General features: G+C 34.6%; 1 protein-coding gene across 2 annotated transcripts in view; it reads left to right on the plus strand.

The window, feature by feature from the left end:
* Positions 1–17577, plus strand: part of Rrm2b (ribonucleotide reductase regulatory TP53 inducible subunit M2B) — a 40955-nt gene that overhangs the window by 12603 nt on the left and 10775 nt on the right. For both annotated transcript variants that reach the window (XM_071602202.1, XM_027952583.3), the window contains exons 3-7: positions 4372–4488; positions 5505–5638; positions 6098–6192; positions 10517–10650; positions 16625–16729. In XM_071602202.1, the coding sequence (XP_071458303.1) occupies positions 4372–4488; positions 5505–5638; positions 6098–6192; positions 10517–10650; positions 16625–16729 (585 nt within the window). The remainder of the gene's footprint in view (positions 1–4371; positions 4489–5504; positions 5639–6097; positions 6193–10516; positions 10651–16624; positions 16730–17577) is intronic.

The raw sequence follows: 17577 nt of genomic DNA on the forward strand, positions 1-17577 counted from the left end.
TTTGGGCTACTGGGGGTTAAATCCAAGGAAGCTTTACCATTGAGCCATATCCCCAGTCCTTTTTATTTTTCATTTTGAGACAGGATATCACTAAGTTGCCAAGGCTGACTCTGAACTTGCTATCCTCCTGCTTCAACTTCCCAAGTAGCTGTGATTACAAGCATGTGCCACTGTGCCAGCTATAGATTTTTACACTAATATATTTTAGGACATTTTCTACTTTTAAACATACTTTTGGTTTGCTATGGCCACATAGATTAGTCTTTACTTGTGCTCAGCAAAATAAGCAAAGTTGTAACTATGGTAAAAAAAAAAAAAAAAAAAAAGAAAGAAAGAAAAAGAAAAATAGACTGAAAGCTTTAAGGACCCTGATTTCATTTAAACAAATTATGTGAATTGCTTAACTGACTGTACAAAAGGAGCTAACCAGGCTGACTTCACAGTTCTTCCATTCTGCCTCAGCAGCATCAAACTTGATTCAAGGGCTGAGGATGTGGCCGAGAGGTAGAGCACTTGGCTTAGTGTGCAGAAGACTCTGGGTTGGATCCCTAGCACCACAAAACAAACAAAAACCTGATACAGTTCCCCCTAAAAGGATAGATGTAGAATGTTGTCTGTTATTGTGATTTTTTCCACCAAGGAAATGAGTTGAACACAGCAAATTAGATAATACTTGCTGGTTTGGTAAGGACAGGTGGTCATGCAAATGACTGCTTTGTAGTCTAGTTGAACACACAAATAGATATGACCTTCATCTTGCTCTGTGTACATACACATAAGTAATGTCTCTATTTCTATAGATAGATGTATCTATTTGGATAGATACATTTGGATTGGTCTGTTTTTCAAGAGATTTATTCTATACATATAAACATACCCTGTAAAAAATGCAGATTCTAGGGCCTGGCTGCCTAAGTACAAATCCTGCTCTTTTGCTTATTAGTTGTAGAACTAGGAAAGTTGCTTTACCCTCTTTGTGTATTGTCATAGATAAATGAGGCTAATAGTACTTGGCCTATTAGGTTGTTAGCCCATTAGGACTAATGAGAAGTTAAGAAAGGTACCTGACAGTAAGCATTAAATAAATGCTTTATTTTATGCCTAGAATGGGTATGATTTAACCTAGAAATCAGAAAGGCACAAGTGTCTGAAATTTCTCTTAAACCAATTTTACTCACTTTCCCTTCTTATATTGTCAACATCTTTATTATACTGTAGTTGACATATAGAGCAAAAAAGCAAACAAAACATCTAGTATTTTTAGGGGGCTAGGGGGCTACCAGGGATTGAATTCAGGGGCACTCCACTGCTGAGCCACATCCCCAGCCCTATTTTGTATTTTCTTTAGAGACAGCATCTCACTGAGTTGCTTAGCACCTCGTTTTTTGCTGAGGCTGGCTTTGAACTTGCCATCCTTTTGCCTCAGGCTCCTGAGTTGCTGGGATTGCGGACGTAGGCCACTGCACCTGGCCACATTCAGTATTTTAATACTGGGTCATAATGCTTGGCACACCTGACTCTCCCTAACTGTCTGTGGTTTTTAGAAAGTTTTTGTTAGACTTGGTTCAGAGAACAAGTGAAGTATACAGCTGGGATTTTTCACATTAAAAAGGTACTTGTGATACTGGGTTTTCTTGAAATTCATTTGGGAACCATATTTGTTTTTAGCAAATGTAATAAGTGTTCTATGACTAAGAAACACTAATTTTTAAAAACTAAAATATGCAGGTTGATATTGATTTTGTAGGAAGATTCAAGTGCTTGTTATGAAGGGAAGTCAAACACATTCTTAGTTCCACATATTTTTCATTTAAACAAATTATGTACATTATCATTTAATCAACTTTGGACTCTACTTTTTTTAAAAAAAATCAGTGGTTGAACTTAACTTCTCAATATTAAACCCCCACTTTGGAAGGCAAAAGGTCAGGGCCTTGGGATTTTTTTTTTTTTAAATAAGTCACTTGGGCAATTTTGATAATCAGCTAGTATGTTAACTTTCTGTTGCTGTGACAAGATTCCTGAGAAAATCAACTTATAAAGGGAAAGATTGATTTTTGGCTCACAGTTTCAGAGATTTCAGTTTATGATTGCTTTGCCTTGTTGCTTTGGACCTGTGACAGCACAGTACATCATGTCCAGTGTGCATGGTAGAGGCCACCTGGTCACCACATAGTGGCTGGGAAGTGAAGAAAGAGGAAGTAACCAGGGGTCCCAATATTCCCTTCAAGGGCAAGCCCTTAGCAACCTAATTTCCTTCCACTAAGTCCCACTTCCTACTGGGTCTACCACTTCTGGTAGCGCCACAGTTGATGACTGTGCTTTTGACACATGGACCTCAGGAAACATTGAGGATCCATACTATGGCAGCTAGTTTGGAGTCCATTTTTAGATGATGGAAGTGAGAATTTGCTCAAGAGAGATAAAACTAGGAAGGAAGGTTTATGTTTCTGGAAGGGAATATGACCAATGTATAAGTAAAATTTATATGTTTAAAGAGATAAGTTTAATATTTAAGAACAAACATATTTTAACATTAAAAGTCAGTATCAGGAAGATGTCCTTTGTGAAGCCTAAGTTGAGCCCTTAGTAGAACACAACTTGATTTCTAGTGTATTTATTTTACAAGATGAAGACAAATATTACACCCTCTCCATCCCATCGTATCCTCAACGCTTAGCATAATATTGGGCATGTAGTAAGTTCTCAGCAAACATCTAAAAAATAGGGGTTTAGGAAAGAAAACAAAAAGTGAAAATTATGGATATTACTCTTTTTTGGGGGGAAAGGTCAAAGACATTGGGGCTTTTTTTAAGAATAGGTAAAATAAGGACAAAAACAATATAATCACATCTTACAAGGTCAGTTACGAATTTTTTTCATTTCATTTTTTTTCTCCTAATACTGGGGATTTAACCCAGGGATGTTTTACCACTGAGCCACATCCCCAGCCCATTTTATTTTTTATTTTGAGACAGGGTCTTGCTAAATTGCTTAGGGCCTCAGTAAGTTACTGAAGCTGACCCCAAACTTGTGATCCTTCTGCCTCAGCCTCCAAGCTGCTGGGATAGGCATGTATCACTGTGCCCAGCACATATTTCAAATGTTTATGAAGTTATTGTGAAACATACTTAAGATATTTTTCTAATACAAAATATCCAGAAAAGCTATGAACTGAATGCTGCACCACCCCAGTTTATAGGTTGAACTCCTAATCCCTAGTGTGATAGTGTTGGTGGGGGCCATGGGAGGTAATTAGATAATAAGGTCTGTGCATTTATGAAGGGAATTCATGCCCTTAGAAGAAGAAATATGAGAGAGTTGAAGTATGAGAAAGATGATCTCTCTTTGCTCTGTGAGGATATGGCAAGAAGGTGGCCATCTGTAAATGAGGAAGTGGGCCTTCACTAAGAAACTAAGCAGGCTGGCACCCTGAGCTTGGCTTTCTAGCATCCAGAACTGTGAAAAGTAATCTTGTTGTTGGTTAATCCACCCAGTCTATTTGTTATAGCAGCTAGAGGTGTAAAGGTTATTTTAAAATGGTAAATTTTTGCCGAATTCTATAGTGCATCTCTCTTAATACCAAGCACTAATTCTGATAAATGTTTTAAAAAATATTTCTATTCCCTGAGGAAGGCAAACCTATAAACTGCCTCAAAACCCAGAACATTTCCTGCCTGACGTTACTTATGGGTAGAGTAGGTTAGTTGATGATAAAGTAGAAGATACAGTTGGTTAACAGTTACTTTATTATTTGTGTAACAACATAGTAAATATCATGTAAAATGTTAAAACAATGGCTGCTGAAAGTCATTGTTTATTCACCTCAATTCTTTCTTGACTAGTTTTATTCTACCATTCCTCTTTGTCTCTTCATTTTTTCCAGTGCCAATCTGATAATTGTAACATTTTGAAAGTACATCTTAACTAGCTTCTCATTTAGCCAGAAAATCATTCTATCATACTGTTTTGTTATCTTTTACTTAAATTGTAGATAAATCTTAAATATACTAGATATATCTGGCATATAATATACATATATATATATATATATATATATCTTAGAAACCTTAAATATGTTATATCTATAGTAAAATGATTGCTATAAGATAATTAACATATCTATTATGTCACACAGTTGCCCATCTTTCCCTTTGTCCCAAGAATAGCTAAAATTTACTTGTTTAGCAGATGTCCTGGATAAAATACCCTATTATTAACAGAATGGGTTTTTTTAGTCTCTTTGTGATGTTAACATTTTTTCTTTTTCACAGTTTACTGCTTGTTGTTATATCCTTTCTTAATGTTAGAGTGGAAATTAGTTTTCTAAACAGTAACTGTTAAAATTTTTGAAAAAAATTTTTATTGTAGGTTGACTTATCAAAGGATCTCCCTCACTGGAACAAGCTTAAATCAGATGAGAAGTATTTTATCTCTCACATCTTAGCCTTTTTTGCAGCCAGTGATGGAATTGTAAATGAAAATTTGGTAAGATTTTTTTTATTTTACTTTTGTGCTATTTAGCCATTAAATGATGATACTATAAGTAAGATCATTAGATTGAGCCTGAGAAAAGATGCCTAAGTAATTGAATAGATGAAGCTTGATTCTTGAAAGTGTTTTCTGATAAAGTGCAGAGGAAAGGATAGATTTCTGCTATCCAATCAGCTAAATATCAGGAAATGAAGCGTAAAATGTGCCAACTAAAACCTGCTTAAACTTTAGGTTTATTTTTTATCCTCAGATAATAAATCTAATAGAGATTCTCTACTTAAATGGGATCCTAATAAGAATAAATTGTACTCCGTATATGTATAACATGTGAAAATATACTCTACTCTCATGTATATCTAAAAACAATAACAAAAGAATCTCTACCTTAATAATCATATTGAGCTTTGTATAAAACACCGGGTTCTGGCTTCTCTTTTAAAAATTTTGTATTATATTGATTCTGGAGGCAGAATTTCTTGTTAAACAGAATAGAGCCAGGCCCAGTGGCACATGCATGTAATCCCAGCTACTTGGGAGGTAAGGCAGGAGGAACTTAAGATTGAAGGCAGTCTGGACAATTTAGGGAGACCCTACCTCAAAATTTAGAAAGAGAGAGAGGGAGAGAGAAAGAATAGCGAATAGAGATATAACTTTCCATCATAGAATAGAAGATCCTTTAACAGATCTCTTTACTGTTGGAAATAAATTCCACAAAGGAAAATTATTAGTTTTGGTAGATGTTCTAAAGTTTATTTGTTCTTTGGGCACTATTTCAACCTAACAGGACAATTCATATAATTGTATAAGAATATATTATGCAATGAATTTATTGTGGAGGATTTGATGAATAAATAATACTGCTTAAGCTAACCCTTAACTTCTTTCTGACCTGTTTATTGCAGGCAGGCAGTTTTTAATGATCATTCTGATGTCTGGATTCAGATTTGCAATGTTTAACCAAGTGTTTTGTGAGAGACCACAGCACTGGATCTGTTTCCCCTATTTTTTAGGTGGAGCGCTTTAGTCAGGAGGTGCAGGTTCCAGAGGCTCGCTGTTTCTATGGTTTTCAGATTCTCATCGAGAATGTTCACTCAGAGATGTACAGTTTGCTAATAGATACTTACATCAGAGATCCCAAGAAAAGGTATTCCTGCTGAGATTTTTATTTGCATAGTTTTATCCTAGTGCTTAAATTTATTGCAAAATTTATTAACAAAGCTAAACGTTAAGGAAAGATTGTTTACACAAAGAAGTTTATAACAACTGTGTTTTCTATTGCCCAGTAATGTGTTAGATTAAAAAAAAGCTTATATAGAATTAGTTAATCTTTAGATATTTTATAGTATCTTAAAAAACTGTTCATTAGCACATTCTGTTTAGAAATTGAATATTTGCATTTAGTTGATTTAGTATCAGACCATATTCAAACCACTAATTTGAGTTTTGCTTTCATTTTTATATTTTATGAACATGCAAAAGTATAGAAAAATTACATATCTGGTAGTGTATCGTAGAGTTACAATTAGTCTCTGATTAAACCATTAAACTTTAGTCCAATTAAGAAACAAGTAAATAACTTCCCTGAATTCTGTTATTCTTACAGGGAATTTTTATTTAATGCAATTGAAACAATGCCATATGTTAAGAAAAAAGCAGATTGGGCTCTGCGATGGATAGCAGATAGAAAGTCTACTTTTGGTATGTAACTCTCAATTACATGTAATCAAATTTGCTTTGGATGATGTACTATCCACAGCCCAGTTGTGCTAGGGTAGTGGGATAGTTTGCCAAGAGATTAAAGAAGTTGCATGGAGATGGCATGTGAGATAGCATAAGGATTATTGAAGACTGCTTGAGGAAGGTCCAGGGGTGACTGGCCGGATAGATTACATCTCCGATTGTCATGGTGCTTTGCCAGAAAGTAGTGCCTCTGTTTCTCATGGCACTTGGTCCAGTAGTGGCCGGCTGGACAAGCACTTATCTTGTCCACAGTGCTCTCTGTTCCACACCAATTACCACAGGAGGGAGGCTCTGTAGGGTAGGATACAGAAGCAGTGACATCATTAGCTTGCTTTGTCCCATTGTATGACCAGCATTCCAAAGGATTTAGCAGACAAGCACAAAAGCAATTTTTTACAGGTAACACTAGTTTGCACCTCATAGATCTCTTGTGTCTGTAGAACTCCCAGAGACACCTGGACCACACTCAAGAACAAGTGATGTAATGCTTATATGGGCAAGTATGTGGTATATTGGTGAAGAAACAGATATGTTTGCATTGCCTCCAGTTCATTGTAAGAATGAGAAAAGCAGTGCTTCTTGATGTGCATTAATAGCATCTGGAAAATTTGTAGAAAAACCCTGTAGAATTCTGGTTCTCACTAGACAGAGTAATTCAGGAAGTGCAAGTGGGACTGAGGAATCTGCATTTCATATCCAGATGATTTTTTCACAAGTGGTTTGAGAAGCACAGGTTGGGATACTGACTTCAGAGAAAAAAGCAGGAAAATATCAGGGTGTTTAATATGCGTTGAAAATATTAGTATGGATAGATACTGATAGAAAATGATGAATAACTTACAGAAAGTTGGTGTTTTCTGATACCACCCAAGAAAGACAAACTAGAAATAGAGAAAACAGAGAAGGATGGAATCATCTTGCAGCCACAGCAGGGGCTTCAGTTAGATTTTTTCATATTGTTTAATCTCAAAGAAAATCCCACTTAGGATTCTGATTTAGGGTCTCAGAAGAAAGAATATATTTTAAAATGGTGCAGGAGGAGGAGTGAAATAAGAAGGGAAAGGGAGAAGAGTGAAATGCACATTGGCAGCTTTCTATTTTGCAAGTGGAACTAAAAGACAGTAACACAGAATTATTGTTTTGCTTTACCATATACTGTACTTTCCTTTAAAGAAAGAACAAGTGCATTTTTTAAAATTAATTGTGCCATCTACACCATTAGTAACTTTAGGTTGACAAGGCAACTCTTTCATCTGGCTGAGGTCTTTGCCTAACATTTTGGGGGATGCTCTAGGTGACTTTCATACCAAGTGAGGACCCACTGTAGCAACTGTTCTTTCCTTATCTCCAGACTCCTGTAATCCATTAATTTTAGCTAAAGAGGACCTAAAAATACTCCTTAAAAAATAATTAGTTAGTTTTAGGGGTTGCGGTTGTGGCTCAGTGGTAGAGTACTGCTCGCCTAGTATCTATGAAGCACTGGGTTTGATCCTCAGAAACACATAAAAAATAAATAAATAAAGTTATTGTGTCCATCTACAACTAAAAAAAATTTTTTTAAATTGTTAGTTTTAAGTTCATATATTATAAGGAGATTCAATTGTAGTAGAGATAAAAATTTTAAAACAGATATATTAAACCTTAATATATGTAATGAAATTATATTTTATACTTCAAGTTCTAGTTATACAGTCTTGCATCATAGAGCTCAGCTATCTTAAAAATATATTCCACTTTCTTCTCTCTAAAACAAATCATGAGGCTTTAACATTCATTTCCTTTTAGAAGAAATGTTTTGGGACTCTCTTTTAATTTCACATATATTCTTGAAAATTTGTAAAATTTACCCTTTACAATCCTTCAATCTTCTCCAAAAATGGTCATCTATAACTATTTATTATGATTCTCATTCTTTGGTATTCATATGAATGCATGGAATGGTTAAAATGACAATTTCCCCCTTGTTCAGAATGATATATATATATATATATATATATATATATATTTTTTTTTTTTTTTTTTTGGCGGGGGGTATTAGTATTTGAACTTGGGGCACTCGACCACTGAGCCATATCCCCAGCCCAATTTTGTATTTTATTTAGAGACTAGGTCTCACTGAGTTGCTAAGCGCCTCGCTTTTTGCTGAGGCTAGCTTTGAACTCCATGTTCCTACTGTGTCAGCCTCCTGAGCTGCCGGGATTACAGGCGTGCGCCACTACGCCCATCAGAATGTTTTTATTAGTCTTGTTTTCTTATAGATATTTACCCATATGATGTTACCTTAATGCCAATTTAAAAAGTATCAAATATAACTACCTGTCATTTTATTAATAGGAACTTAAAAGTATAGTAAATTATGTTAAACTAATGATGAATGTCTTGCTTAAGCTTAGTGATTATTTTTATTACATTTTAATATTTAGTTAATATATAACACATCAAGGAATCTTCTTTTCCACAATTGAGGGCTGAGGGTATAGCTCAGTGGTAGAGTATCTGTCCAGAATGTGTGAAGTCCTGGGTTTTATCCTCATCCATGCCAAAAACCAATCAACCAATCAACCATTCCTTTGACATAGTGAATATTTATTTAATTTATATTTCTTTTGTTTTTTTCTGAAGTTAATTTTAAAATTGTGTCTGTAAAAATGAAATACTTCATAAGTCTTTCCCATGTTTTAGACTACTAATAGAAATTTGGATTACCAAGTATATGATATAATTGATCTATCTGATTTGGTTTGATAATCAGGGAGAAACAAGGACAAACCAGAGCATTATTTAGCGACAGCCAGAAACATTTGAATTTAGTCAGCTTTCTTTTTAAAATTTAAATATTGTAATTATATTTGTTCTGGAAATTTAAAATATTTATTCAGTTTCTACATCAAATTTTTGTGTTTTCTATAGAATGAATTTTAATGTTTTTTAACATCTTCTATAATTTCCATTGGTTTGGTTGAGGACACATTTATTAAGTACCTGCTATGTGTTTGCTCCTGCAGTAAGTTCAAGGGATATAAAGTACAAGATACTAGCTGGGCATGGTGGTGCACAATTGTAATCCCAGTGATTCGGGAGGCTGAGGCAGGAGGATTGTAAGTTTGAGGCCAGCTTCAGCAACTTAGTGAGACCCGGTCTCAAAGTAAAAAGGACTGGGGATGTGACTCAGTGGTTAAGCATCCCTGGTTTCAGTCCCTGGTGTCCCCAGCCCCCACAAAAAAGATACATGTATAAGAAATATAAACTATGTCATCAGTAACAAAGGCCTATAGTTTCCTCAAGCACTCAGTGCCTTTATCTCACAATCTACAACCTTTCTCCCTAGATATGCAGTATGGTGACATAAGGGGCATGTGTATAATCTTTTGGATTAAGTCTATAATCATTTCCTAGAGATGATGTTATAGATTATGCCACTAGATATATTTCAGGAATAGGCTTCTGAAAAGAAAGAAACTTTTGAAATTGGCCCTTATGTATTTAGCAGAGGATAGTATTTTTGCTTGGATGATAGGATATTTTTGCTTATGTTTTTGGTATTAGCTGTTGAACCTGGGAACACTGAGCCACACCTCCAGCCTTTTTTATTTTTTATTTTGAGACAGGGTCTTGCAAGGTTACTAAGGACTTCACTAAGTTGCTGAGGTTGGCCTCAAACTTCAGATTGTCCTACCTCAACCTCCTGAGTCACTGGAATTATAGGCGTGCACCACCTCAACCTCCTGAGTCACCAGAATTACAGGCGTGCACCACCACACCTGGCTGTGATAAGACATTTTACCTTATAGGTATATGTATTATCATCAGCTGGGTTCGTCTATTTTTTAATTGCATATTCATGACAATGTCTTTGAAATTTTATAACTAGTTTGTAAGCTATATAGGTTGCTAAAAATATAAATCTCAGCAGTATGTGCACATACTGTACTCACATGCATGTGCCTGCATTCACAAGCACCTGAAGGTTACAGGCAAATCACTTATTTTTTTGAGTAGAGTTTGAGTTTCTTAGCATAGAGACCTGGTCTCATTGATCCTTCTGTCTTTTCTTTGCCCAGAAACCAAGTCTACAGGAGTTGTTTGATATAGGATTTGAAGTAGACATATCTTTCTGTCCTAGTAGGTAGGGTAGAATATTTCCTTCTCTGAAGATCTTTGGCCACTGCACTAACTTGTTTATTTCTTGGAAAAATAGTTGAGGTATTATTAAAAAAATATATAAACTTGCAAATGTTTGCAGTATGTGATATTTAGAAAGCGAAACTGTTTTTTCTCCTAGGGGAAAGAGTGGTGGCCTTTGCTGCTGTGGAAGGAATTTTCTTCTCAGGATCTTTTGCTGCTATATTCTGGTTAAAGAAGAGAGGTCTCATGCCTGGGCTCACATTTTCCAATGAACTGATCAGCAGAGATGAAGTAAGGTTTGAAGTGTTTCTCCAGTTACATTTGTTTTCATATGTCATGTTCATCTACTTTTCTTTCCTCTGGGAAATGCTTATGGTGACTCAAATACCCTGGTAATTAAAAGGAAATAGGAAGTCATTTCTTCTATGGCCGGTAAGATTGCACTTTCTTACTGTGTCTCTCATCATTCTTCTCAGTCCCTGCTCATTCTTTAACATCAGTATGCTTCTGGACATCTGCTTTGGCCTCCCTGACTCCTTGACTTTGTATGACCTTCTGGCTCATCTTATTTATTCACATGATATCAGCTACCATCTAAAAGCTCACAGTTCCCCAGACTTTATCTTTATCCCAGATAGTCTTTCCTGATCTCCAAACAAACAGGTGCACCTTAGTTGTTTTCTCCTGGATTAGTCCACAGGTATCTCAAATCTGACATTTCAGAAATCAAACACATCATCTTTCTTTCAAAATATGTTCTTTTTCTGTTTTACTTACCTTAATGAGTCTCCCCCTACCCACCCTCCAGTCATCCAGTTTGAAATCTGGGAGTCATTTCAAATTGCTTTTTTCCTATTGAGCCACATCCAGTCGTAAGTCTTATCTCTCCCTCTGTCTACAAAACCCTTTCCATTTTTCCTACCACTTTTTTTTTTTCTACCTGTTGATGACCTTCTCAAAGCAGGCAACTTAAAATTTTCCTTATCCAACTGGGTCAAATTGACCATTTTTGTCTTTTATGTATCCCTTCAAAATCTAAACTTGTTCTTCTGTGTTAGAGTCGACAATACATATTTGTCTCTTCTCTGCTGGAGTTTGAGTTTCTTAGCATAGAGACCTGGTCTCATTGATCCTTCTGTCTCAATAGTCATCCTATTACAGCCATTCAGTTCACATTTATTGACTATAATAATCTTGGTTCCTCAGTTTATATCTAAGTGACCTTGTCAAGTTACTTTACTTATCTGATCCTTAGTTTCTTCAACTATAAACCTTAACAGGGCTTTTTTTTTTTTTTTTTTTTTAATGCAATGAACAGTATATATGAAAGCATGTTTTTTTTTTTTTTTTCAGTACCAGGGATTGAACCCAGAGGCACTCTACCACGGAGCTACATCCACAGTTCTTTTTATTTTTCATTTTGAGGCAGGCTCTCACCAAATTGCTGAGGCTGGACTCAAAACTGGGATTCTTCCACCTCAGCCTTCCAATTTGCTGGGATTATGGGTGTGTGCCACCATACCCAGCTGATAGTATTTTTTAAGTGCCATAAAATGTTTTCTATAATTACTTTTTGACTTTAATATGTTTAAATTTCTGATAACTTTTATCATAAATGTCATATATGATTATATGTTTATTATAGAAAATTTAGAGAACAAAAAGTTACACAACGCACAGGTGATCACTTTGACAATTTTATTATATTTCTAAACTTGTTTTCTACATTTATATTTATGCAAATACATATAGATACAATAGTTTCACAAATCATAGTTTCATTTTTTTCACTTGGGAAAATATTATGAGCATTTTTCTATGCTATTAAGTATTTTTTGAAAACAGTTTTTTTAGATATATAATAGTAGATGAATGCATTATTTATTTGACAATAATTGGAAATTTAAGTTGTCTTTAGGATTTTCATTTTTTTGTTGTTGTTGTTGTTATATATACTTTGTATATAAGCTTTGTCCTAACTTTACATTATTTTCTTACACTTGATCACAAGAAGTAGAATTAGCAGGTTATGTGATCACTTACACTTGCGGATTTCTTTCCAGAAATTTTATAGACATTTTCTGCTTCATCTAGCAATGTATGATCATTTTCTTACCATATACTCACCAGAATTTGGGTTAATTTGCCTAGTATTTGATAAATTTGATAAGAGCAGTTTACATCTCATTATTTGGTTTTGTTTTTGATTATTACTTAGATTGAACTTTTTTCAAAATTATATTAGTCATTTGTATTTTTCAGTAGTTATTATATTTTTGTTTTTTGCCTCCATTTCTGTTTTATATTAATATTTTTCATATTTAACTGGGAGTGCTCTTAATATTTAAAGGTTTATTTATTTGATAGTCTATAATCCTTAAAGGAAGGATGAATGTTTGCATGTTCATTGGTATATTCACAATATACAGTGACTAATTGAACTCTTTCAAGAAGTGTTTGTTTACTGAATTTGTATATTCATTTCTTATATTTATTGCATGAATATAACAGAATATGTGAATTTTATTATATTTGTTTTATATTTTCTGTTTGTCCTTTTTTAAATTTTGTTTTGCTGTTAGCATATAAAAATCTTAAATTTCATTGTAGCAATTTAGCAGTCATGGGTTTTTTATTACATTAAACTGAGTACAGTATTCCAAAAAAAATAAAAATCTTAAATTTTATTGATCTACTCCCAGAAAAGTTAAATCATCACTTTGTTGTTGTTGTTGTTGTTTTTGTGGTGCTGGGGATTGAACCCATGGCCTTGTACATGCAAGGCAAACACCCTACCAACTGAGCTATGTACCCAGCCCTAAATTATCACATTTTTTTTCTTGATTTTTTTTAACATTTAATTCTCTAATACAATTGGAATTTGTTTAGTATAAGTATAGAATTTAGAATAAAAGCAGTATGATATAGAGTAAGTTAGTGCCGCAGTCTGGCTGGGCACAAATGCCGCAGTCTGGCTGGGCACACAATCACGAGCCACCACACAGCTTGTAGATTCAAACAGCAACTCTTTATTCCCGAACTCACACCAGCCGTCTACAATCACGTTCTGGGGAAATCCACGTTCTCTACCCAAATCCACCTCCACTGGGCTTCTGTCTCCCAAAAAATACTGTCTGAATCCCGTGAGAACTCAAGGGGAACTCAGGCAGCAGGATACGCCCTATTCCCAGCAGGAATAATCTTAAACCTGGAACGCCCTAAACCGGGAACGCCCTAAACCCGATTATCCTAAACCGGGAACACCCTAAACCCGGATCCGCCCTGGTCCTTGAGCAAGGTCACCTACATGCAATGTCACTGCAAAATGTCCTATTTCCACGAGTCCTTCCACTAAGCAACATGGGGTACGCTGGCAAGGAAATTGTCATACCTACTTGGCTAATGGCTCCCAGCAAGTTAGAATTTAACTTAGTTTTAGTTTAAACACTTTCACTTCTCTTTCCAGTAATCCATCCTTTCTCCACCAGTTTCTGCTGTCTTCTTTATTACATATTAAGATTTTATTATACTAAAATCTGTCTCATGGTCATTTTTTCTGCTTCATTGACTTACCTTAGAGTAAGTTTTTTATGATGCCATACAAGCTATTCTAATTATTGTAGTTATATATTTTAATAATTGGTAGAATAAATCTGAAAACTTTCCTTTTTTAAGTATTCTTGTGTGGACCTAACCATTTATTCTTTTTTTTTTTATTAGGATCTAAGGTGTTCACCATTTATTCTTCTAGATTTTTATTTTTTGAATTAAAAAAAAATCCCATTGGGATTAAAAAAATTTTTTTAAATTTGTTCTACTTAGTTATACATGACAGTAGAATGCATTTTGACATATTGTACACAAATGGAGCACAACTTCTCATTCCTCTGGCTGTACATGGTGCAGAGTCACAACACCAGTGTAATCATACATGTAAATGGAGTAATAATGTTGTCTCATGCCACCATCCTTCCGATCCCCACAGCCCCACCCCTACCCTCACTCCCTCTGCACAATCCAAAGGTCCTTCATTCTTTCTTACCAACACCCCCACTATCCCACTGGGATTTTGATTGGAATTCTTTAAACACAAAATTAGTTTTATTCATTTATTGATTTGACAATTATGAGTGTCTACCTTTTATTTACTGGTCTCTGTAATAGGTAGCTAGTTGTCAGTTCTCGTCAACTCTTTCCTTAACATCTTTCAGTAGTTTATTTGACATAAACTTTCTTGTAATTTGAAGTATTCTTCTTGAATCAAGTCTGCAGAAAAAGAACATTTCACTAGTAAATTTTCTAAGATTAGTTGTTAAAAGAGATGTGTGTTTTTTTTTTTTTTTCTTTTAGTTTTTTTTTTCTGGGAATTGATAACTTAACCAGGTAAATAATCCTTGTAATAACAACCTTTGATTTAGGGATCTTTGAATTGTCTTTGAGTTTTGTTGATTCATTTATAAAAACCTAGGCAACTCTTACTTGTAATCATTTAAAATATATGTTCCTTTTCCCCTTTCCCTTCTTTGGTTGCTTACAAAATTATTATTATTTTTTGTAATTTAGAAATGTTAATTGATTTTTACCTTGCTATCATGTAAATTTTGCTGGGAATTCCATTATTTTTCTATGTATGGCCCTTTAGTTTAGTTTTGTTTTGAATTTGTGAAAATTTTCTTTTGTTGTTCTTTTGATTTTCAGCTTTGCTCCATCTGTTCTGTATATCAGAATCCTGATTATAGGTTGACTCTCTTTGTTCTCCAGTTACTGAACATTTTATAATATTAATTGTATTTGCATAATCATTTTGTTCTCGGGGCATTTCGTATGTTTATTTTCTTTCTTGGTTTAGTTAATGGTAATGTCACTTCTGCTTTTTACAGCTTCAGATGATATTTATTATTTTATAGTTTCCATTATCATTGTACTGAATTCATTTTTATCTTGAGCTATTCTTGAGATATCTTTTTGAAATATCTCTGAGTTTCATCCATTTTTTAAATACTACTTATTATTTTTCAATCATCCCTTAATTTTTTTGACATTTAGGGATTAATGAATTTTCATTTTGGCTCTTCTCATCTTGTTTTCTTTTTTAAAAATGCTTTTGGTTGTGTATATTTTTTCTTGGTTTGTTTGTAAATTAATTCTTCTTTAATGTTGGTGAACTAAGATTTTCTGGCAGTGAATTTTTTTATTATAAGTTATTGAATTAGCATTTAATGAGATTTGAAGGAAAGAAGTTCTTGGTCTTATTAATTTCTCTTTAATTCCCTATAAATTTCCACATTGTGTTCTTAGAATCTATTTTATTTTATTTTTTTTTTTTTAATTTTTTATTGTTGGCTGTTCAAAACATTACATAGTTCTTGATATATCATATTTCACAATTTGATTCAAGTGGGTTATGAGCTCCCATTTTTACCCCATATACAGATTGCAGAATCACATCAGTTACACATCCATTGATTTACATATTGCCATACTAGTGTCTGTTGTATTCTGCTGTCTTTCCTATCCTCTACTATCCCCCCTCCCCTCCCCTCCCATCCCCTCCCCTCCCCTCTTCTCTCTCTGCCCCCTTTACTGACATTCGTTTGTCCCCCTTGTATTATTTTTCCCCTTCCCCTCACTTCCTCTTGTATGTACTTTTGTATAACTCTGAGGGTCTCCTTCCATTTCCATGCATTTTCCCTTCTCTCTCCCTTTCCCTCCCACCTCTCATCCTTGTTTAATGTTAATCTTCTTCTCATGCTCTTCGACCCTACTCTGTTCTTAGTTACTCTCCTTATATCAAAGAAGACATTTGACATTTGTTTTTTAGGGATTGGCTAGCTTCACTTAGCATAATCTGCTCTAATGCCATCCATTTCCCTGTAAATTCTATGATTTTGTCATTTTTTAATGCAGAGTAATACTCCATTGTGTATAAATGCCACATTTTTTTTATCCATTCATCCATTGAAGGGCATCTAGGTTGGTTCCACAGTCTAGCTATTGTGAATTGTGCTGCTATGAACATCGATGTAGCAGTGTCCCTGTAGCATGCTCTTTTTAGGTCTTTAGGGAATAGACCGAGAAGGGGAATAGCTGGGTCAAATGGTGGCTCCATTCCCAGCTTTCCAAGAAATCTCCATACTGCTTTCCAAATTGGCTGCACCAATTTGCAGTCCCACCAGCATGTTTACACAATGTTTATACAGTATGCATCACTGTGGGCAAATAGCAGATTAAAAGCTTTAACAATGGCATTTGTCTTCTATTTCAGGGACTTCACTGTGACTTTGCTTGCCTAATGTTTCAGTACTTAGTAAATAAGCCTTCAGAAGAAAGAGTGAGGGAGATCATTGTTAATGCTGTCAAAATTGAGCAGGTAAGTAGGGAAATTTATAAAGTTTAGCACATCTCGCTTTTTCTGATGTTTGTGCCATTATTTTATTAGTGTTATTTATTTATTTATTTTGAGACAGTCTTGCTATACAGTCCAGTCTGGCCTTGAACTCCTGGGCTCAATTGATCCTCCTCCCTCAGCTTCCTGAATTGCTGGGACTACAGGCATGTGCCACTGTGCCCACTTTAGCATTATTATATTTGATTCATGAAATCATCATCTTGTACTGTCAAATTGACTATATAAACCTGCTTATATTTGTTTTTACCTACAAGATGATGATTTCATGATGTATTGCAATTTTCATGTCAGTTTATAATTTGGTTTACAAATCAGTGTTTGTTATATTTTAAGGTTTTCTGTATAAGTAAAATCTGCTTTAGGGCTATTTGTCTCATTGATTTATCTGTCAAATTTCATGGTATAACAAACTATTTTAATTGTTATAGCTTTATGTTTTTAAATTTAATGACTACTGGATGATAATGATGTTTTCTATTTGTGTGTGTGTATGTGTGTGTGGTAGTGGGTGTTGAACCCAGGGATCATCTACCACTGAGCTACACCACCAGCTGTTTTTAAAATTTAAAATTTTGAGACAGGGTCATACTTACGTTGCCCGGGCTAGTCTTGTTTCTCCTGCCTCAGCCTTCTGACTCTCTGGGATTACAGGTGTGCACCACTGTGCCCGACAATTGTGGTTTCTTGTTTTTATTCTCAATAACTTCACAGGGCACCTGACATGAAGCACGTACAGTTTATAAGATCAATAAGTAAATGAATTATTGAATAGTAAAACTTAACTTATGGTATGTAAAGATTTCTGATTA

Source organism: Marmota flaviventris, chromosome 15 (genome assembly GCF_047511675.1).
Source record: "Marmota flaviventris isolate mMarFla1 chromosome 15, mMarFla1.hap1, whole genome shotgun sequence".
Taxonomy (NCBI): domain Eukaryota; kingdom Metazoa; phylum Chordata; class Mammalia; order Rodentia; family Sciuridae; genus Marmota; species Marmota flaviventris.